The sequence below is a fragment of the Aquarana catesbeiana genome, linkage group LG01 (assembly GCF_042186555.1).
Source record: "Aquarana catesbeiana isolate 2022-GZ linkage group LG01, ASM4218655v1, whole genome shotgun sequence".
In the NCBI taxonomy this organism is placed as follows: domain Eukaryota; kingdom Metazoa; phylum Chordata; class Amphibia; order Anura; family Ranidae; genus Aquarana; species Aquarana catesbeiana.
The window spans coordinates 930,716,638-930,741,267 of NC_133324.1; the positions used below are offsets into that span (position 1 = coordinate 930,716,638).

Genomic DNA, 24,630 nt, shown 5'->3' on the forward strand with positions numbered 1-24,630 from the left:
TATTATTTTTTTTTTTTACTCTCAAACACTCATCATCATGTTTTTTCACTTTTCACATTTTTTCACTTTTTCCCCTTTTTTTTTCACTGTTTCTACACACATTTTTCTCATTTTTATACATTTTTTTCAGAACACCACACTTACAATCATCCCCACACATGTGGAATGTGTTCCAGCAATTGGGCATGTTATGTGGAGGTTTTCTTGGCTGTGGTGGGGTTCCTGGCCTCAGCTCCGGAACAGACAACCATTCGGGGTCCCATGCTCCTCGATGCCAGCCAAGCACAGTGCTCCAGCCGACCTGTGAGTATAGATCTCTCTTTCCCCATGAGGTCTTTTCTCCCTTTAAAGGGGTAGAACATATTTGCTAACATTACATATTTATTTATATTTACAGTTTACTTCTGTACCCAACTCCTGATGAATGGCATGTAGCCATGAAACGCGTCGAGTTTCCATGGGGTGCTCAGACAAGTCTGGCTCATTACTTACTTAATGGCCCATATATACTTTTTATACATCTAAAATTCATTGAGTACTATGTAATTATCAATGTATATGTGTACCTATCTTATAGCAGCTCTTTTGCATATGATGTACTAATGCCTGCTAATATGAAACCTCTTGTATTATATTTATTAACATTTACTATCTTTTATGTGCTTCCAAGCTAATGTATATGTATCCATTATGTTTATGCCATTGTGCATGTATATATATGAAAATACTTTTATTCTAATGTTACAAATAATAAATGATTACTATATACTCTACCTCCACAAGTCAATTGCCACATTTAAAGTCCCATACTCCCTTTTTATGTAGTTATTATTATTAGTTAGTTATTATTTCGGATTTTCGTTCTTTTTTTGAATCTTCGGGTTTCCAAATTTTCAAATTTCAGAATTTTCGAATGTTCATTTTTTTTCGGAAAAATTTGTTAAACAGGTTTTCGTTAATTCCAATATTTCCGAATTTGTCGAATTTCGTCAAAAAATGAATTTGCAACTAAACGAATTGCACACCTCTACTGCCTATGTAAACAAGGCAGATTGCTGTTCTGTCAGTAAGGAAGGCATGGGTCCTGTGTTCTCGCGAAGCAGGGACATGGATCTATGCCTTCCACCAGTCCAAGCACCTCCCCCACACTACAGTAGAACACCAGCTAGGCACACAGTTAACCCTTTGATGTTAACCCCTTCCCAGCCAGTGTCATTAACTAAAAAACTAAAAGGATATTTAAAACTACATAAAGAATTGCAAACATTAATATTACATGTGTCTGATCTCTCAAGGTGAATATTGAATAACGTGAATAATAATAATTCATTATCTACTGAGTTTGTACTCAAAGTGCCAGTGCTGCAACAAACTTCACATCAAGGGGTGCAAAATAACACAAATAAAAATAATAATCTTATGTCTTATCACATTCCAACATTAAAATAGTAATAGTACTAGTAACAGTAATAGTAATATTAATAGTACCCCTACTGGGTATTGTAGCCAAAAACACCAGTACTGCAAATAATGCAAAAAATGTGCAAATAAGCAAAAATAGATTGCCACCCAGGCCAATTCTGACACTTCGCTCCTACCTGTAAAAATCGACTTTTTCTAGCTAGAAATTGACTCAGAACCCCCAAACATTATATATATTTTTTTAGCAGAGGCCCTATAGAATAAAATGGTGGGTGTTGCAATTTTTTGATGTCACACAGCAGATTTTCAAACGCAATTTTGTTTGAAAAAAAAAAAAAACACTTTCATGAATCAAAAAAAACAACAAAAAAACACTAAAGTTAACCCCATTTTTTTTGTATAATGGGGAAAGATGATGTTACACTGAGTAAATAGATACCTAACATGTCACGCTTTAAAATTGCCCGTGGAATGGCGGCAAACTACGTCGCTAAAAAATTCTCCATAGGCGACGCTTTAAAGGCCTTTACAGGTTACCAGTTTAGAGATACATGGAGGTCTGGTGCTAAAAGTATTGCTCTGGCTCTGACGTTCGCAACAAAACCTCACATGCGTGGTGCGATTACTGTTTACATAGGTGTGCGGGAGTAATGGAGTATGCGTTCGCATTAGCGCGTAAGCAAGGCAGGACGAGGAAGCTTTAAATGTTTTTTCATATATATTTTATTATTTATTTTTATACAAAAATTTATTTTTTATTTTTATTTTTTTTTACACTTTCTTTTTTTTATTAACTTTATTGCTATCAAAAGAGAAAAACAAGATCCCTTGTGACAGCATGGGCCGTGACAGGTCCTCTTTATGGAGGGTGCTGGAAGATAATGGTAGACACACAAAATATTGACACTTTGGGCCCAATTTGGACATTTTCACTTAGGGGTGTACTTACTTTTGTTGCCAGCGGTTTAGACATTAATGGCTGTGTGTTGAGTTATTTTGAGGGAACAGCAAATTTACACTGTTATACAAGCTGTACACTCACTACTTTACATTGTAGCAAAGTGTCATTTCTTCAGTGTTGTCACATGAAAAGATAGAATAAAATATTTACAAAAATGTGAGGGGTGTACTCGCTTTTGCAAGATACTGTATATTCTTCTACATGTTTTTGGTAGAAAAATCGAAATAAGCGTATATTGATTGGTTTGTGCAAAAGTTATAACATCTACAAACTATGGGAAAGATTTATGGCATTTTTATTCTTTTTTTTTACTAGTAATGGTGGTGATCTGCGATTTTTAGCGGTATTGCGACATTCCGGCGGACAGATCGGACACTTTTGACACATTTTTGGGACCACTGACACTTATACAGCGATCAGTGCTATTAAGATGCACTGATTACTGTGTAAATGTCACTGGTAGGGAAGGGGTTAACACTAGGGGGCGATCAAGGGGTTAAATGTGTGTTCCCTCAGCGTGTTCTAACTGTGTGGGGATGTGAGGAGACATACCATTGTTCCTACTTAGTATGAACAAATGACTTGTCTCCTCTCCCCTGACGGCACAGGGATTTATGGGTTTACACACACAAATCCCTGTGCTGGCGCTCATGCACGCGATCGCGCCCGCCGGCCACGTGCATCGGGTCCCCCGTCATACCCTCTGGTGGCCACTAAGGGGAAGGACGTACCCATACGGGATTTCGCCCAGGAGAGCCATTGTGCCGCAGTATATCTACGTGAGCCGGTCGGGAACCGGTTAAAGCGTATTTCAGTATAACATGGATAGGGCATAAGGAGCTGTGGGATACTCCACAGTGTAGAACAGTAGCAAGAGGATGCTCCTTCTTCTTCTATGGATACTCCTTAGAAAAGTTCCTTAGCAATGGCTCTGGGAATGGGCAGCACTGGGACACCAATACATTGTCCCAAACTAGGCAAACCTCAGTCCTTGTGCACCAGGAGGTTAACAACAGTAGCATTTACCTAGATCCTTCTCTCAGGTCGGTACTCATAGGTCCCTGGGTACTTGGATGCCTCCCTCAAAGACAGGCAGACAGTTGCTTAGTGGACTCGCCGGACTGGATCCTAGGTGAACTCCCCCTTCCTTAGCTTGAAATCCCTCAGAGAGTAGGTTCCCCCAGCCTTTGGGTAGCTTGGGCCTTAATGAGCTCTTGACAGAGGTGCTGGGTTGCCTGGGAGGGAGGCTGCCCTCCAGGCTAGGTGCTTCTCCTACTGGACAAGAACCATGACTGATCCAACCCCAGGCTATTTATGTTCTCTCTGGCCACCTTCTGAGCACACCTCCCCAGGGATTGGCAGGAACCTCATAAATATTCAGACTGCTCACTTAGACTGCTCCACTCCTATTGTCAGTAGCTTTCCATAAAGCAGGGAGAAGCAATCAGACGTGCAGCCTGTGAGAACCTGATCAACCCAAAACAAACAGCCGCTGCTCCACTGATTACAGAGGAGAACAAAAAGAACTAAATTTACCCGACAGCCCAACAGCTAACTACGAGGGCTCCCAGGACTATGAGTATCCCAGGAGGCTTTTGTAGAGGATATAGAGCCATTTTTCTCTGGGCCACAAAGCCAAAAGTGTGGGGAAGGATCCTGCTAAAATGTTCAAGTGTCATTAAACCCACATCATAAAAAAACTGTCAATAAATGGTGTATTACATGCTGTCCATACTCGCTCAGTCACTAGGAGATTTGTTTTCTGTATTCTGCAAAACACCTGGTTGATCCTGCTGCTCTCTATCTCCCCCTTCTGTTCATGTCCTCAGCTTGGGGTTTTTGCAGCTGCGGTGTCAACCCTGCACATGCTCAGTTTTCAGAGAGTTTCTATGCTGAGCATTTCCTCCCTATCACATCTCAGCAGCCCATGTGACTCTATAGAGCAGCGATGGCGAACCTTGGCACCCCAGGTGTTTTTGGAACTACATTTCCCATGATGCTCATGCACTCTGCAGTGTAGTTGTGCATCATGGGAAATGTAGTTCCAAAACAGCTGGGGTGCTAAGGTTCACCATCACTGCTATAGAGTCACACATGTGGGTGTATACTCAGTGCTAAATGACAGCCCACCCCATCCCTCCTCCTCCTCCACTAACCAACTAAACACAATAAAGGTGGAATATTACATGTAGATTAATGGAGGCTTCACCTGCCTGTTATTCTAAGGCACAAGCTGGAGGAGTGTGACACAGCCTGTGACTGCCACCCACACCATGTTATAGCCCCCAAAAAAAAATAAAGATTTGATTTCAAATATATATTTGTATGACAATTTAAAACAGTTTATTGTTATTATTTTTTTTTATTATTATTCTGTATTCCAAAGGCTGTTTATTTATTTTTTATTTTTTAACATGTGACCAGCAGCAGAGGACTAGAAGCTCCTACTGCTTATGTTTCCCTGCAGACCGGCTGGGAGAGATCTGGGTCATGTGACAGCTGGATATCCATTAGGAAAAAAGGTACTTTTTTTGATTATTAAAATAATTTCAGAGGCATCATCCATATACAGAAATAGAAGGGACGATGTAAATTATACAATGTGTGTTTAGTATGTTTAAATGTCCGATTGTGTAACATAGGAAGGGGGAAGTAGAAGATTGCAGAAACGGTACTTATTGAAGAAGGTAACGGTCTGCTTCATCTGCTTTTTTTTTTTCAAATATAAGTTTTATTAAACACCAAAAAAGGGCGAAGCCCCCACATTACAGAAAAGAGTGTGAACATTGCCAAAGTTACATAGTCTATATACAATGCCTAAGGTAATTGCAAATTACATTACATTACAGCTTACATGTTAGCACGAGACAATAGGCCAAGTGTTCGTCTCCAAAGAGGTTCACATTCACAGACATCAATTTCCGTGAAAATGTCAGGAGGTAAAGGGCACCCCCCCCCCCTTTGTTTTTTTACCTTTTCTTAACCACTTGCTTACCGGGCACTTAAACCCCCTTCCTGTCCAGACCAATTTTCAGCCTTCAGCGCTTTGAATGACAATTGCGCGGTCATACAACACTGTACCCAAATGACATTTTTATCATTTTTTCCCACAAATAGAGCTTTCTTTTGGTGGTATTTGATCGCCTCTGCGTTTTTTTTTTATTTTTTGTTAAAAAAATTTAAGAAGACCAAATTTAAAAAAAAAATGTTATTTTTTTTATATTTTACTATAAAATTTTGCAGACAGGTAATTTTTCTCCTTCATTGATGTACGCTGATGAGGCGGCACTGATGGGCACCGATAGGTGGCAGTGATGGGCACTGATGGGTGGCAATAATGGGCACTGATTGGCACTGGTTGGTTACACTGATAGGCAGCACTGCTAGGTGACACCACTGGTGGGCATTGATAGGTGGCACTTGTGGGCATTGATAGGTGGCACTCATGGGCATTGATAGGTGGCACTGGTGGGCACTGTGGGCACTGGCAGGTGGCAATGGCAGGTGGCACTGGCAGGGGGTACTGGTGGGCACAGATGAGGCAGAATTGCCTCTTTCTCCTCAGGACCGGTGTCCCTTGCACATAAGCCGGTGATCGGCTTTTTTTCTCCTCGCGCTGAAAAAAACGATTACCAATTGTTTACATCATGTAATCAGCTGTAATTGGCTGACAGCTGATCACGTGGTAAGGGGCCGAGATCGGCACCTTACTCGGATCCATGATCACCTGAGTCTCAGTGACTCGGTGATCACAGCGTACAGGGAGCGTAGGGCGAGCACGGGGAAAGTGCAAAGGGCAATTCACATCCGCACTGTGGCCGTCATTCGGCTATAGCGCGGACGCCAAGTGGTTAAAAAGAAAAAAAAAAAAAGGAAAAAACCAAGGGTGCTATTTGGTTGTAGGGTAGAATAGTATAAGGGAAAGGGAACACTCCAGGAGGGGGTGAGGGAAGGGGACAGAGAAAGGGAGGGGAAAGACATGGCGGTAACCGAAGGATATGAACTCAAGGCAAAAACATGGATGATCTATGACCCCAGAAGATGTTGCCCTTCATTAGAATAGATAAAGACATTCCATATATTCCAGGTCTTCGTATAAGTCTCCCGTCTGTGTTGTGCAGTGAGGATTAAATCCTCCATTCTGTTTACTTCCTCCACTTTTCTCAGCCAATGTGCAATGGTCAGGGGGGGGCTGTTGCTTCCAATAGAGGGGTATGCACACCTTTTCGGCATTAAGCAAGTGACGTATTAGTGATTTCTTGTATGTTTTGGTTGGGATCTTTGAATGGTGTAAGAGGAAGAATGCGGCATCATCCGGAATGTTATATTCCGTAAACTCCTGCATGATGCGGCGGACTACTCCCCAAAAGTTTTTCAACATGGGGCAGGACCAGAAAATATGTAGCAATGACCCCTCTTCCTCCCCACGGAGACAGCAATGGTTCGAGGCAGAGGGGAAGCATCTGTGTAGTCCAGAAGGTGTCAGGTACCAACGGGAGAGCAATATAAAATTTGTCTCTTGTGTTTTAGTACGCAAGGAAGATTTGAGAGCAAAATTAATGATACGCTGCTTTTGTACTGCTGAGAACGTGCACAGTTTAGGTCTCTCTCCCATCTAGTCAGGCAGGGTAGCTGTGGTTGTTCCTTTGGAGTATTTAGCAAGGTGAATGTTTGGGACAATATGTGGGCTAATGGGACAGTACCCGAACAGAGGTCCTGGAACGTTGTGAGCTGACATGCGAAGTGTTGGGGGCCAGGAATGGAGTGAAGGAAGTGGTGCAATTGCTTTCCAGAAGGGGAGTTGGAAGGTTCCCGTCGCCTCAGTCAATTCTAAAATTGATGGCCATTTCCCACTGATGACAAATTTAGCTGCATGTTCACAGTCAGAGCTTCTTAGTGTGGGGTACTCCGCAGGGTGTAAACCTGGCTCAAAATTCGGGAGGCTGAGTATTGGGAATAATGGAGAGTTTCTGGACGTGAAGGACGCTTGATTGACGACTAGATGGCAGTGTCTCAGAGTGGTGCCTATTAGCGGGTGTGATTTCAACCCCGGGGGCAAGTCGTTGTAACACCACAGCGTACACTTTAATGGTATGTGGGTTTGAGACTGTTCAATTTGTACCCAGAGTTTGGATGTCTCGTTTCGCCTCCAGTCAAGTATGCCGCCCAGGTGAGAGGCCAGATAGTACTGTCAGATGTCAGGCAGAGCTCCGTTTTGCTTGGGGAGCGTAATTTGTGTTCAATGAAGTCTGGGTTTTTTATGTGCCCAGACGAATCTGGTAAAAAGTTCCTGTACCTGTTTGAAAAAGGAGGATGGTATCTGTATCTGTATGGGCAGGGCTTGAATAAGATAAAGGAATTTGGGTAAAATGCTCATTTTGATGAGGTTGCATCTGTCAAACCAGGAGTGGAGGCCTGTGTGCCACTTCTCTAGTAAGATACGTGTCTTGGTTAGCGGGGGGGGATTGAGGTCAAATGTGCGTGATATGTCGGGTGGGATGTACGTACCAAGATATTTTAGTGTCGTGTTAGTCCATTTAAAGCGAAAATTGGTTTGCAAGGTAAGCAAGATGTGGGGAGGGACTGCAACGCCCATCACTTCTGACTCGGAAAAGTTTATTTTCAAATGAGAGACTGCCCCATATACCTCGAATTCCCGAAGGAGGTTTGGTAAGGAGATCCTGGGGTTTGTCAGGGAGAATAGTAGTTCACCTGCATAAGCTGATATTTTACAATGAGATTTACCCACCTGGAGCCCTGTTATATCTGGGCTTAGTCTTATCGTGCAGAGCAACGGCTCTAGGCAAAGGGCGAAGAAGAGGGGGGATAAAGGGCATCCCTGCCTTGTTCCATTCCCGATGGAGAACAGGGCCGAGAGTACTCCATTTGCTTTTACCTGAGCTGTAGGGTTTGAGTATATCTTGCCTATCCACCCCATCATCTTATCCCCCAAGCCAATGTGGCGGAGGACAGAGAACATAAAGTTCCAATTCACCCGATAAAAAGCCTTTTCGGCATCAGTGTTCACAAATACACAGGGGGTCCCAGTGGTGTCAGCTACCTGAAGGAGGTTAAGCACCTTAACGGTGTTGTCCCTTGCCTCTCTAGTAGGGATGAATCCAACCTGATCGAGGTGTATTAGGGCTTGGAGATGTTGTGCCAGTCTAGTGGCTAGGATTTTCGTGAACAGTTTCAAGTCTATGTTTAAGAGGGAGATGGGCCTGTAACTCCCGCGCAGACCCGGATTATTATTATTATTATTATTATACAGGATTTATATAGCACCAACAGTTTGCGCAGCGCTTTACAACATGAGGGCAGACTGTACACTTACAAAACAAATCAATACAGGAGGGATCAGAGGGCCCTAATCGTTAGAGCTTACAATCTAATCTTTCCCTTCTTTATGAATCAGGGAGATGTGGGCTCTCAGGGTGTCTCTAGGAAAAGTGGCATCTGATCCAAGTGCATTAAAAAATGTCACCATCCGCGGGCCTAGTATTGGGAGGAAGGTCTTAAAATATTGGTTGGTATACCCATCTGGGCCCGGGGCTTTACCCAATTTCATAGAGCCTAACGCTATTTGCAACTCCTCCAAGGTGATCGGTTTGTTTAGTTCCTCCTGTATCTCTGTTGGGAGTGACAGGAGTTGGGAGGTCGTGATGTATTTCTCTATATCAGCATGATTAGACTGAGCACTCGGTAGGTTGTAGAGGTCGGAATAAAAGTCGCCGAACCCCTGCGAGATTTGTGCTGGGATCGTGGCTTTCTGCCCGTTGGGGCAAGTTATCTGAGGGATGTAGGCCACAGATTTCAACTCTTTGACCGATCTGGCTGTTTTCCCACATTTGTCACCCGATTTATACGTCATCTTGCAACAGAATTGTAGCACCACTTTGGCCTTATAGTGTAACAAGTTTGTTATCTGTGTACGTAGTATCCTCAATTCAGTCTCTAATGTCTGTGAGGGAGCGTGTTTGTGATGTGCTTCCACGGAGGCTAGTTTGGAGAGTAAGCCGGCAAATTGTTCATTCCGTTCCCTCTTAACACACACACCGTGTTTAATAAGAACCCCTCGGAGGACAGATTTGTGGGCCTCCCACAGTGTACCAGGGTCACAGTCTTGTGTGTCATTTTCCTGAAAGTAAAGGGTCATTTTCTTAGTCACGTCCGTAAGAACTTCAGGGATTTGCAGAAGGCTCTCGTTCGGACGCCAGGATAGGGATCTGGGCGAGGGGCTTTCGGAGAGGGTGTACGTAAGGGAGATGGGGGCATGGTCCGACCATGTAATCTGGCCTATGGTAGTGTTGCTCATTAGATGTAACTGATCGTGAGGTATCATAAAGAAGTCTATCCTGGTATACAACTTATGTGGTGAGGAGTAGAATGTATAAACCCGCTCTCCCGAGTGTTGCAGGCGCCACACGTCAATTAATTGAGCAGTGTGAAGGGCTTGTGCTATTCGTTTCCTGTGCGCTGGAGGGACGGAGGAGGTGCCTGTGGAGGGGTCTGAGGAGGGGATCAGTGGGACATTAAAGTCCCCGCCTAAGATCAGTTGGCCTTCTCTGAACTCTAGTAATTTGTCTAGTGTGTGTTTGAGGAATCTGCCCTGGTGGTCATTGGGAACATACAGTGTTGCTAGTGTAAGTTGGACCTCCCCCACAAGTCCCTTAAGGAACACAAAGAGTCCATCCGGGTCTTTGACTACTGCCTGACAGTGCCACGGTAGCTTACCAGAAAGTAGTATGGACACTCCTTTCGACTTGGATGTGGGGTTAGAGGGGTGTGTTCTGGGCTAGAGATTGAGTAGGAAGTGGCTATGGAAGGCATTCTGTCTACATACAGACTAAACAGGATGTCAAATGGTACAAAGCCACAACTAAACCCAGAATACCAGAGGATCTGCAGACCACAGAGCAACATGGTACAGAGTTATGCATACCTCCCAACTTTTTGAGATGGGAATGAGGGACACCTATTAACAAAAGTATGTAGGCATAGGACGCACCCCCTGCCACGCCCCCTTAAAGAAAAATTATACAAAAAAAAATGACTAGTTATACACACAAGTGCTTTTTTACCACTACTATTCCTTTATACTGGCTTTTGACATTTACAAATGCAGTCATTTAGAAATTGGATGTTTAGGTTTAGGAAACACTATTTGAAAGATAAAAAGTGCATTTTATATACAACTATATAGACCAGATGAAAATGAGGGACAAATGAGGAGGAAAGAAGGACATTGCTCCAAATTAGGGACAGTCCCTCGAAATCAGGGACAGTTGTGAGCTATGGGTCTGATCTGTGCTGGGACTGATCATTCTATTCAGTGCTAGTGAAAAGAAAGTTGGCGTTCAGCTTTAAATTAAAGGCCAAAAACAGCAATGCATGTGACATGGCATTCCTAAAATCATGTGTGTAAATTATTTTTATTATTATTCAGGATTTATATAGCGCCAACAGTTTGCGCAGCGCTTTACATCATTAGGGCAAGACAGTACAATTACAATACAATTCAATACAAGGCAGAATCAGAAGGCCCTGCTCATTAGAGTTTACAATCTAGGAGGGAGGGTCAAGTGATACAAAAGGTAATAACTGTGGGGGGATGAGTTGATGAAGAAAATTAAAGTACAGTTGTTAGGTGGAGGCAGGATAGGCTTCTCTGAAAAAGTGGATAGAGTTGGAGATAGACAGATTGGGGTAGGGAACTCCAAAGGATGGGAGCGGCTCGGGAGAAGTCCTGGAGGCGAGTGTGGGAGAAGGTGAAGAGGGAGCTAGAGAGCAGGAGGCCTTGGGAGGAACGAATGGGCTCTTACAGATTTTATGAAACTTTTTTTTATGTCTACAGGACAGGAATTAGAAGGAATCTCCCCAATGGGTTGCAAACATGAACAAGTAAGGTATCCGTTAGACATATGCAATTCGTTTAGTTCCGAATTCGTTTTTTTAACTATTTTCAAAAAATCGTTAATTCGGAAACATCCAAATTAACGAAAACCTGTTTAACAAATATTTCTGAATATTCGTAAATTCGAAAATTCGTAAATTGTAAATTAGAAAAATCCGAAAATTCGAAAAAATCGGAAATGATAACTAACTATTAAATTATAGGTATTGGAATTTCCTTTCAAATTTGGCTGTTAGTGAACGTAATAATTACGGATTTACCCGAAGTTACGAATTATCCGATATAACGAATGCCGTATCTAAACGTATATGACCGTAACTAATTCATAATAATAAATAACAATAAAAAAAAAACCTTTTTTTTAATATTATTTTTTATTGATTTGTTTCGTTCCATTTGTTTAGATGCAGCATTCGTTATTTTCGGGTTAATTCGTAACTTCGGATAAATTCGTATTCCTTCCGTTCACTAATGCCGCATACACACGGGCGGACTTTTCGACCAGACTGGTCCGACGGTCTATCCGACAGACTTTCAGCGGACTTCCGACGGACTTTCCGAACAAACGGACTTGCCTACACACGATCACACCAAAGTCCGACGGATTCGTACGTGATGACGTACGACCGGACTAAAATAAGGAAGTTGATAGCCAGTAGCCAATAGCTGTCAGTTTTCGTCTGTCGGACTAGGGAGACTTTTCGACCGGATTCGAGTCCGTCGGAAAGATTTGAAACGTTCCAAATCTAAAGTCCGTCAGGCATACAGACGGACTTTTCGACCGGACTCGAGTCCGTCGGAAAGATTTGAAACATGTTCCAAATCTAAGGTCCGTCAGATGTTTGACCGAAAAAGTCCGCTGCAGGTCCGATGAAGCCCACACACGGCCGAATTGTCCACCAGACTCGGTCCGTCGGACCAGTCCGGTCGAAAAGTCCGCCCGTGTGTACGCGGCATAACAGCCAAATTTGAAAGGAAATTCCAATACCTATAATTTAATAGTTAGTTATTGTTAGTAAGTTAGTTGAATTTTCTGATTTTCTTTCTGATTTTTGGATTTTTTTTTGAATTTTTCGGATTTTTGAATCTTCGAAATTTACGAATTTGCGAATTATGAATTTTCGAATTTACGAATTGCGATCATAGCAAATTACCCGAAAAACGAAAAAAAAAAAAAAACTAGATGAAACGAAAACGAACATATTTTTCGGCAGTGCACATGTCTAGTAGCCGTCTTTATCCAAAACTGAATGGCCCAGCAACGCGTGAAGCCTGCATTGCCTCGCGTTGCAGTAACACGTGCGATAACACAGCTAACAAGTCTAAATGGGCCCTAAATGGAAAATGAGATATATTGTAGATCTATGTGTTATACTGGAGTGTGGGGGGGGGTTTGCCCAGCTGGTGACTGTACTGCTCAGCAATGATCTGAATGCAGCTGATGCACCTTGTGTTATAAATATCCTCCCCCTCCTCCACACCATGACTCTGCCTGGAAGAGACTGTGGACACAGCCTGATATACAGAGAATACCACCGACCACGGTCACATTATATGGCTCTGTGCGTTGGCGGCTTGGTGGTTCAGCTGGATGAGGGTTATATTACTGCTTGCTGCCAGAGTGTTTTAAAGTGAACCTGCAGTTTTGCAGAGGGTATATATATATATATATATATATAAAAAAGGAGACAATGGAAAGAAGAAGAAAAAAAAATTCAATGCAAATCAGCTTTATATTGCCGAGTGTAGCAAAAAAATTCCTTTTGCAGACCCTAACTTGCTTCTGTGCTGGAGATCAGGAGAAAGACCATCCCAGTGCACTTGCTAAAATCTTTTAGGATGAGTACTAAATGAGAGGTTATCGCCCCCTAGTGTTGTATTAAGGAATTTTAAACCTGGTGTTTCGTCACATATGATGACCCATCACATTTGACTACCCGCAGGACTGCGCATGCGCAACGCCGCCATATGCCACTGGGGCGATCTGCGCTTGCGCAGAATTTTGTGGCCACACCCCTGAGTCCAGTTTCAAGCCCCACCATCCAAGCGGACATAGAGTTAGATTAAACAGGCATACCCCACTTTTAAGTACACAATGGGGTTTATTTACTTAAAGTAAAAGTGCAAAATCAGGCTCACCTCTGCATAGAAACCAACGAGCTTCTGGGTTTTATCACGAAGTTTTCCTGCGGCAGAATGGCACGGCTGGGCGAAACCACGTTACCTTACGTCACTTCACCTTTTGGCCACTAGGGGCGCCTGCACTCACCCGCAGCGTGTGCCCGGAGCCGATGCGAGTGCCCGGTGTGGGCGCGATGACCACCGGTCTCCTGCGACCGCTTGTGACACACTGAGACCCGAGATCAACACACAAATCCCAGTTCTTTCAGGGGAGTAGAGACAGATTGTGTGTTCATACTAAGTACTATGAACACCGATCTCTCTCTCCTCCTAGACAGTCCCCTCCCCCCTACAGTTAGAACACACATAGGGAACACACTTAACCCCTTGATCGCCCCCTAGTGTTAACCCCTTCACTGCCAGTGACATTTACACAGTAATCAGTGCATTTTTAGATGTAAAAATTAAAGTTAAATGTGTCAAAAGTGTCCGATGTGTCCGCCGCAATATCGCAGTCCTGATAAAAATCACAGATCGCCGCCATTACTAGTAAAAAAAAAAAATAATAATAAAAATGCCATAAATCTATCCCCTATTTTGTAGACACTATAACTTTTGTGCAAACCAATCAATATACGCTTATTGCGATTTTTTTTTTTTTTTTTTTTACCAAAAACGTGTAGAAGTATACATATCGGCCTAAACTGAGGAAAAAATTTGTTTTTTTGAAAACAATGTGGAATATTTATTATTGCAAAAAGTAAAAGATAATGTGTTTTTTTTTTCCAAAATTGTTGCTCTTTTTTTGTTTATAGCACAAAAAATAAAAACGGCAGAGGCGATCAAATACCACCAAAAGAAAGCTCTATTTGTGGGGGAAAAAAAAGCACATCGATTTTGTTTGGGTACAGCGTTGCACGACTGCACAATTGTCAGTTAAAGCGACGTAGTGCCGAATCGCAAAACATGGTCTGGTCATTGAGCAGCCAAATCTTCCGGGGCTGAAGTGGTTAAGCTTTGACAAAAAAAAAAACCTGAAAGCTGATTGGTTACTAATCAGAGCTGCACCAGATTTTGCATTCTCCAGATTTATTAAATCTACTGCTAAAGCCTCGTACACACGGTACGATTGTTGGCCAACCGAGCGTCTGATTATTGTCAAAAGGGCGTGTGCCAGGATCTTGTCTTGCATACTAACGTTAGGAATGGAACAGCTGAAAAATAATCTTAAGATTTGAATATATTTGGTTAAATAAAGAAAAATAAAAAAACAATAGATTAAAAATATAGAAATAGTGAGATTTTCGCTGTTGTTTCTGTGCGGTGAACTGGAATTATAATTACTATAACTGTATGATTATATATATATTATAATAACTGAAGTTAGAATAACTGGAGTTACTTTTAATTTACTTTTATTGTTACTCTGATGTCTTCTGACACATTAAGTCGATTCCTCCACTTTGATCTACAATTCTATAATGCAGAGAATCCTGTTCTTTATTGTTTTGCAGGTATCCTCCCCACTATGAGGACCTACCTCAACCATCCAATCTGTATACAATCAGGCAGGCCCTTGCCCCATATCCTTGTTGGTAGATCTAACAGAAAGCATACAATCAGATTGTAACATGTGGGATGAGCTTGAAATTTGACCCTTGCATTGTATGTGATATTGTCTGAGAGGTGCAACACTATAGAGCAGCAAAAGTGGACTAGTCATATCATGGCAAGGAAGACGCCTGCAGGAGAGAAGAATAAGTTATTTAACTTTGTTCTTTACCCCATAGACCAGGGGTCTCCAAACTATGGTCTGGGGGCCAAATCTGGCCTGATGCAAGATTATATCTGGCCTTCTAATGTAAGATGGGACTCTGATGAGGACTCTCGTGTAAGGGGGGTCTCTGACGAGAACTCTGATGTAAGGGGAAACACTGATGGGGACTCTTATGTAAGGGAGGACTCTTACATAAAGGGGAGTACCATGTACAGTAAGAGGGACTTTGATGGGTTCTCTGATGTAAGGGGAAACTCTGATGGGGTCTCTGATGTAAGGGGAAACTCTGATGGGTTCGCTGATGTAAGGGGAAACTCCGATGGGTTCTCTGATGTAAGGGGAAACTCCGATGGGGTCTCTGATGTAAGGGGAAACTCTGATGGGGTCTCTGATGTAAGGGGAAACTCTGATGGGGTCTCTGATGTAAGGGGAAACTCCGATGGGTTCTCTGATGTAAGGGGAAACTCCGATGGGGTCTCTGATGTAAGGGGAAACTCCGATGGGGTCTCTGATGTAAGGGGAAACTCCGATGGGGTCTCTGATGTAAGGGGAAACTCTGATGGGGTCTCTGATGTAAGGGGAAACTCTGATGGGGTCTCTGATGTAAGGGGAAACTCTGATGGGGTCTCTGATGTAAAGGGAAACTCTAACAGGGACCCTGATGTAAGAGGAGATTCTGATGGGGACTCTCATGTAAGGGAAGACTTTCACATAAAGGGAACTCCCATGTAGGAGGGGAAAATCAGAAGGGGAGACTGATGGGGACTCTCGTGTAAGGGTGGACTCTGATGGGAACCCTGATGTAAGGAGAGATTTTGATGAGGACCCTGATGTAAGGGGGGTCTCTGATGGGGACTCTGATGTAAAGAGAATCTCTAACAGGGACCCTGATGTAAGGGGGGATTCTGATGGAGACCCTCATGTAAATTAAGACTTTCACATAAAGGGGACTATCATGTAGGAGAGGAAAATCAGAAGGGGACTCTGAAGGGGACTCTCATGTAAGGGGGGACTCTGATGAGGACCCTGATGTAAGGGGTGTTCTGATGGGGACGCTGATATAAGGGAGGATTCTGATGGGGGCTCTCATGTAAGGGGAGATTCTGATAGGGACGCTAATGTAAGGGGGGATTCTGATGGGGACTCTCATGTAAGGGGAGTCTCTGATGGGGTCTCTGATGTAAAGGGAAACTCTAACAGGGACCCTGATGGGGACTCTCATGTAAAGGAAGACTTTCACATAAAGGGGACTATCATGTAGGAGAGGAAAATCAGAAGGGGAATCTGAAGTGAACTCTCATGTAAGGGAGGACTCTGATTGGGACCCTGATGTAAGGGGAGATTCTGATTGGGACCCTGATGTAAGGGGGGATTCTGATGGGGACTCTCATGTAAAGGAAGACTTTCACATAAAGGGGATATATCCAATCTTATACTGTGGGTATAGGATTGTGTATATGGGATTGTTTGATATTATTTCTTATTTATTTATCTATTTATTTTTATAACTATGTAACTATGTAGGAGAGGAAAATCAGAAGGGGACTCTTATCTAAGGAGGGACTCTGATGGTGACCCTGATGTAAGGGGAGACTCTGATGGGGACCCAGATATAAAGGGGGGAGGGTGTTTCTGATGGGGACTCTTTTGTAAGGGGAGACTCTCATGTAAAAGGGACTACCATGTAGGAAGGACTTTGATGGGGACTCTCATGCAAGGGGGAACTCTTTTTTTAAGGGCGGGCTCTGATGGGGACCCTAATGAATAGGGGGGACTCTGATGGGAACTTTCGTGTAAAGGTGATTACCATGTAAGAGGGACTTTGATGGGGACTCTGATGTAAGGGGGGTCTCTGATGTAAAGGGAAACTCTAACGGGGACCCTGATGTAAGGGGGGGGGTCATCTTTTGTAAGGGCAGACTCTGATGGGGACCCTAATGAATAGGGGGGACTCTGATGGGAACTCTTGTGTAAAGGGGATTACCATGTAAGAGGGACTTTGATGGGGACTCTGAAGGGGACTCTAAAGTAAGGGGGGGTGTCTCTGAAGAGGACACCCCCTTGATGTAAGGGGGTACCCCCCTGATGTAAGGGGGTACTCTGATGGGGACTCTCATGTAAGGGGGGGTGTCTCTGAAGAGGACACCCCCTTGATGTAAGGGGGTACCCCCCTGATGTAAGGGGGTACTCTGATTGGGACTCATGTAAATGGGGGGTGTCTCTGAAGGGGACACCCCACTGATGTAAGGGGGTACCCCCCTGATATAAGGGGGTACTCTGATGGGGACTCTCATGTAAGGGGGGGGTCTCTGAAGGGGACACCCCCTTGATGTAAGGGGGTACTCTGATTGGGACTCATGTAAATGGGGGGTGTCTCTGAAGGGGACACCCCATTGATGTAAGGAGGTACTCTGATGGGGACTCTCATGTAAAGGGGGGTGTCTCTGAAGGGGACACCCCATTGATGTAAGGAGGTACTCTGATGGGGATTCTCATGTAAGGGGGGACTCTGATAAGAACTCTCATGTAAAGGGGACTACCACATAAGAGTCAGTTTGATGGGGACTCTGATGTGGATCTTTTTGTGTTTTCCTGTGATCCTCTATCCGTTATATGTAATCCTATCATGCTGATTACAAAAAAAAAAAAAGTTCATTTATTAAAATTTGATTTGTTCATTTATTTCAATTATTTTTGGTCCACAAAGATTAGAGAGAGATATAGGACGTGGCCCCCCGGTACTCCTGCAGTAGGCAAAACGATCGTTTAACCCTTGCAGTGCTGGGGGGGTGGGGGGTATGGCATAGTGAAATCCTGGGAACCCCTCAGACTTTTTTCATAAGATGAATTCTAACGTGTTCACAGAGTATAATAAGGCCTGGAGGGGTTTGTAAAGGATATTCCTGTCCTTTCCCAAAATACCAGCAGCTGTCATCGCACTGTCATGCCTGCTGCCCCCACCCCGGCCTGAGCAGAAAGCATGCTCGCCCATACCCCCCCCCCCAGCACAACTTACCCTGGAAGACCACCGAGCAGTAGGTGTCACTGATGTCGGTGTCAGGGGTCTGCACATTCTCTGCGTGGAGAATGAAGACGCGAAGCATTGCTGCGGCTGGGTGTAGCACCCTCCCTGGCTGCAAGTTGCTGGCAGCACCCACTCCTCTCCTCTCTTCTCCTCTCCTCTCCTCTCCTCCCGGACAGCTGAGCTCTCTGCACTGAGTGCTGCTGACACACACACACAGAGAGACACAGCATCTATTCAAAGCCCCAACCTGCCCACTGACAGAGCAATGACACATGGGCGAGTCACACTCAGGTCTGCCCACTCACTGGACAGCAGAGATCTTCTTACTGGCAGAATGCAAGACATTAACATTGCAAACTGATTGTTCTGTAATGCTGAATTGTCCAATAAAATCTACTGTTATAAAAAAATAAAAAATAATAAAAATAAAAAAAAGAATGCAAGACATTGATTGAATCAGGAGAATCTCATATTCACTGCTCTCGGATTCCCCTGAATATCTGCATGAAGAATCGCCCCATCTGCAGACAGCAATACAGTTTGAGATTTTTTTTTTTTTTAGAAGTGGCCCCCCAGAGAATAAAATAGTGGGGTTTTGCAATTTTTATTTATGTCACACGATATTTGTGCAGCGTTTTTTTTTTTTTTTTATGGGAAAAAGATACACTTTAATAAATTTGAATGCACACAAACACAATATAATCCCCCCCCCCTTTTTTTTGTAACATATAAAAGATGATATTACACCGAGTAAATAGATATCAAACATGTCACGCTTTAAAAATTGCGTGGCCCCTGTGGAACAGCACCAAACTACGATACTTAAATACTTCAGCTCCAGAAGGTTTTACCCACTTCCTGATCAGGCCATTTTTTTTGCGATACGGCACTGCGACATTTTAACTGACAATTGCGCGGTCTTGCGACGCTGTACCCAAAAAAACATTGACATCCTTTTTTTCCCCCACAAATAGAGCTTTATTTTTGGTGGTATTTGATCTTTTTTTTTTTCTTTTTTTTTCTTTAATTACTTCCCACCCAGGCCAACTCTGACATTTCTCTCCCACATGTAAAAAATTATCTTTTTTTTTTTTTTTTTTATAGAAAATTGCTTAGAACCCCCCCAAACATATATTTTTAGCAGTGGCCCCCAGAGAATAAAATAGTGGGGTTTTGCTTTTTTTTTTACGTCACACGATATTTGTGCAGCGTTTTTTTTTTTTTTTTTGGAAAAAAAATACACTTTAATGAATTCTACTGCACACAAACACAATATAATCCCCCCCCTTTTTTTTGTAACATATAAAAGATGATATTACACCGAGTAAATAGATATCAAACATGTCACGCTTTAAAAATCGCGTGCCCCTGTGGGACAGCACCAAACTACAGTACTTAACCATTTCAGCTCCGGAAGGTTTTACCCACTTCCTGACCAGGCCATTTTTTTGGCGATATGGCACTGCGACAAGAGAGACAAACTCTGGCTCTAAAAAAAAAAAAACAGTCCCGGGGTGATGCCTGTGGCTGCGGGCATCATTCTGGTATAACCACCGAAAGTCGGTAAGTGTTTTTTTTTTTAAAAATGTACATGGTCTCTCTAATTTTTTTTTTTGGATCAACTTTATTGCTATCACAAGGGGTGAACAACAACAAGGGCAGTGACAGGTACTCTGTATTGAAACATCTGGCGTCTATTAGAGGCATCCATATAGAACGCAATGAGCTTGGTATTCACATTTGAATTGCATTGCAGTACTCCAAAAACGCACAGGACTCTTTTTAACCGCTTCAGCCCTGGAAGATTTTACCTCCTTCCTGACCAGAGCACTTTTTTGCGATTCGGCACTGCGTCGGTTTAACAACTGCGCGGTCGTGCGACGTTGCACCCAAACAAAATTAACTCCTTTTTTTCCCCACAAATAGAGCTTTCTTTTGGTGGTATTTGATCACCTCTGCGATTTTTATTTTTTTGCGCTATAAACAAAAAAAAGCGACAATTTTGAAAAAACTGCAATAGTTTTTACTTTTTGCTATAATAAATATCCCCCAAAAATATATAAAAAACTATTTTTTTTCATCAGTTTATTCCGATATGTATTCCTCTACATATTTTTGGTAAAAAAAAAAAATCGCAATAAGCGTATATTGATTTGGTTGCGCAAAAGTTATAGCGTCTACAAAATAGGGGATAGTTTTTATGGCATTATTATTATTTTTTTTTATTAGTAATGGCGGCGATCTGCGATTTTTATTGGGACTGCGACATTATGGCGGACACATTTTTTGGGACCATTGGCATTTATACAGCAATCAGTGTTATAAAAATGCACTGATTACTGTAAAAATATCACTGGTAGGGAAGGGGTTAACAATAGGGGGAGATCAAGGGGTTAATTGTGTTCCCTAGCGTGTGTTCTAACTGAAGGGGGAAGGGGACTGTGTAGGGGAGATGACAGATCGCTGTTCAAACTCTGTATGAACAGACGATCTGTCTCTTCTCCCCTCAGAGAACCGGAAACTGTGTGTTTACACACACAGATCCCGGTTCTCGGTGTGTCAGCAGCGATCGCGGGAGCCTGGTGGTGATCGCGACCGCCGGGCACTCGCATCGGCTCCGGGGCCAAGCAGCAGGCGCGCGCCCCTAGTGGCCACGGGGCGAAGCGACGTAACATAACGTCGCTTCGCCCAGCCGTGCCATTCTGCCACCGTAAAACTGTGGCGGCTGCTCGGCAAGTGGTTAAACACCACGGCCTACCTGAGTATTGTTGCTGACCATGTCCATCCCTTTATGACTACAGTGTACCCATCTTCGGTTTCTGATATAAGTTTGGGGTGTTATTAACCATATAGACTAGAACCAGCATGCAGACCACAAGGGCAACGCAGCCACCTGCGGAGCTGGAAACACACACAGAATACACATTTCCCACACCCTGCTCTGGTGTGAACTGGCCCTTAGAGATTTGTGTTCATGCCAACTCAGTAGCTTCAACATTGGTGATTCCATGCCCACTGTGAGCCCTTTTTTCCTGTTCTTCGCTGAGAGAGTTGAACCTGACCCGGTCTTTCTGTGGCTGTAGCCCATCCTTTTCAAGGTTTGGTGTGATGACCTTCTGTAAACCACCGCTGTATAGAGACGTTATTTGAGCAGCTGTGACTTCCTGCCAGAGGGAAAAAGCCCGGCCATTTTTTTCTGACCTGTCATTAGCAAGATCATTTTACTCTCTACTCTTCTACTGGATGTGAACCTTCCGCAGCATTCCCTGTAAACTGTAGACTGCAATGTGTGAAAATTCACCACAAATCGCCACATCTGACACAAACAGTCCTTTCAAGGTCAACTGCATGACCTTCCACCTTTCTAATGTCACAGCATTTCACTTTTTCCACATTTTATGTTACAGCCTAATTCCATGGATGAAATTCATTATTTTCCTCAACATTCTCCAAACAACACCCCATAATGACAACATGAAAGAAGTTTGTTTGAAATCTTTGCAAATTTATTCAAAATAAAAAAACGGAAAAAATCCCATGTACATAAAGTATTCACAGCCTTTGCCATGACACTCAAAATTGAGCTCAGGTGCCCCCTGTTTCCACTGATCATCCTTAAGATGTTTCTACAACTTGATTGGAGTCCACCTGTGGTAAATTCAGTTGATTGGACATGATTTGGAAAGGCACACACCTGTCTATATAAGGTCCCACAGTTAACAATGCATGTCAGAGCACAAACCAAGCCATGAAGTCCAAGGAATTGTCTGTAGACCTCCGAGACAGGATTGTATAGAGCAGGTGTCTCAAACTGGCGGCCCTCCAGCTGTTGCGAAACTACAAGTCCCATGAGGCATTGCAAGGCTGACAGTTACAAGCATGACTCCCACAGGCAGAGTCATGATGGGACTTGTAGTTCCGCAACAGCTGGAGGGCTACAAGTTTGAGACCCCTGGTATAGAGGCACAGATCTGGGGAAGGGTACAGAAACGTTTCTGCAGCATCGAAGGTCCCAATAAGCACAGTGGCCCCCATCATCCGTAAATAGAAGAAGCTTGGAACCGGACAAACTGAGCAATCGGGGGAGAAGGGCCTTAGTCAGGGAGGTGACCAAGAATCCGATGGTCACCCTGACAGAGCTCCAGCATTTCTCTGTGGAGAGAGGAGAACCTTCCAGAAGAACAACCAACTCTGCAGCACTCCACCAATCAGGCCTGTATAGTAGAGTGGCCAGACAGAAGCCACTCCTCAGTAAAAGGCACATGACATCCCCCCTGGAGTTTGTCAAAAGGCACCTGAAGGACTCTTAGACCATGATAAACAAAATTCTCTGGCCTGGTGAGACAAAGATTGAACTCTTTGGTCTGAATGGCAAGCCTCACGTCTGGAGGAAACCAGGCACCACTCATCACCTGATCAATACCATCCCTACAGTGAAGCATGGTGGTGGCAGCATCATGCCGCGGGGATAGTTTTCAGCGGCAAGCGAACTAGGAGACTAGTCAAGATTGAAGGCAAGATTAATTAAGCAATGTACAGAGACATCCTTTATGAAAACCTGCTCCAGAGCGCTCTGGACCTCAGAGTGGGGGGGAAGGTTCATCTTCCAACAGGACATCGACTCGAAGCACACAGCCAAGATAACAAAGGAGTAGCTACGGGACAACTCTGTGAATGTCCTTGAGTGGCCCAGCCAGAGCCTGGACTTGAACCCGATTAAACATGTCTGGAGAGATCTGAAAATGGCTGTTCACCGACGCTCCCCATCCAACCTGATGGAGCTTGAGAGGTCTTGCAAAGAATGGTAGAAACTGCCCCAAAAATACAGTAGGTGTACCAAGCTTGTAGCATTATACTCAAAAAGACTTGACCCTATGTGAATGAGTATGTAGTACATTGTACCCCTACCCATTTACCTAAAAAAATAAAGTGTCAAAAATAAACAAAGTACACAGGTTTTTACAGTAATTTATTAGGGCCGCTCCGGCCTTCTTTTCTTCTTTTCTCTGGCTCTTCTGCCTCTGCCGGTTCTTCTCCCCTCTCCGCTGATGTCTGCTAGCCCTCTCCGGTTCTTCTCCCTTTGTTCTTCCGATGTTAACACGATGCTCTCTCCCGCTCTAATGCTGGGTGCACGGTGTGCCACTACTTATATTGGCATGGGGTCACTGGCTGAGGTCACCCGGAGGCCCCGCACCCTATGACGTCAGGGGGCAGGGCCTCCGAATGACGTCAGCTGGTGACCCCACCCCATGCCCATATAAGTAGTGGCACACTGCGCACCCAGCATTAGAGCGGGAGAGAGCATCGAGTCAACATCCGGAGAAGACAGCGGACAGAGGGAGAAGAACCGGAGAGGGCTAGAAGACATCAGAAGCAATGCCGGAGCTGCCTTAATAAATTACTTTAAAAACCTGTGTACTGCATTTTATTTTTGACACTTTTTTTTTAGGTGAATGTGTAAAGGTACAATGTACCCCATACTCATTCACACAGGGTGGGGGGCCGGGATCTGGGGGCCCCCTTGTTAAAGGGGGCTTCCAGATTCTGATAAGCCCCCCCCCTCAGACCCCGACAGCCAATGGCCAGGGTTATCAGGAAGAGGCCCTCGTCCTCATCAACATGGGGACAAGGTGCTTTGGGGTGGAGGGGCGCTAAAACAAAAGTACGAACATGCGCGGTGAGTGCCGCTTCCCGACCATAATCAACAGGAGAATGTCTCCCATCAAAATCCATGCCGGGCACACTCCCGGCCATGGAAACGTTACATAGGAGGAACAATTTTCATCCCTACATATTACATTGTAATATGTAATGTAGCAGCATATAATTGTTAGGAGGGACCAATGATGCCTTCTTGTTTTGGCGTGGATGAGTGGCACGCCATGCACCTTTTGGGTGCTGCAGATTCATCTAATTATATGGGACCCCATATTTGGATATGATCTGGGGGCAGAGGGTCTGTTCACAGGTCTCCGCCTGGCCAAGGTGGTGGAGTGGAGGTGGTTGGATATATGGGGTCACCCCCTACATCTGTGGTCCTTTATTACCTAGTCCTTGGTCCCAAGTCCTCAGTTTTTCTTGCGTTTTGCTGGGAAATTACATATGTGGTCACGAGTATACACAAATGAATGTTGCTCTAGGACGGATGATACTTTGATCTTTTGCCATGAAAGAGACTGATGGACTCTGTCTTGTGGCTTTTTGCCCCGCATAATGAGGAAAATTGTTCCTCCTATGTAACTTTTCCATGGCCAGGAGTGTGCCCAGCTTGGGTTTTAATAGGAGACATTCTCCTGTTGATTATGGTCGGGAAGCGGCACTCACCGCGCATGCACGTACTTTCGTTTCATCTAAACTCATTGTAGTTGTGATGATGCGCAAGAAGAAGGACATGTGTTGCGGTCACGCCC

At 43.9% G+C, this 24,630-nt stretch overlaps 1 protein-coding gene across 4 annotated transcripts in view; it reads right to left on the reverse strand.

The window, feature by feature from the left end:
- Positions 1-18,544, reverse strand: part of DYSF (dysferlin) — a 395,589-nt gene extending 377,045 nt beyond the window's left edge. For 2 of the 4 annotated variants that reach the window (XM_073611050.1, XM_073611047.1), the window contains exon 1: positions 18,212-18,538. In XM_073611050.1, the coding sequence (XP_073467151.1) occupies positions 18,212-18,494 (283 nt within the window). In that variant the 5' untranslated portion in view covers positions 18,495-18,538. Of the gene's footprint in view, positions 1-18,211 lie in introns of all 4 variants that reach the window. The other 2 variants (XM_073611045.1, XM_073611046.1) reach the window with 2 other exon arrangements.
- Positions 18,545-24,630: the final 6,086 nt, after the last annotated feature.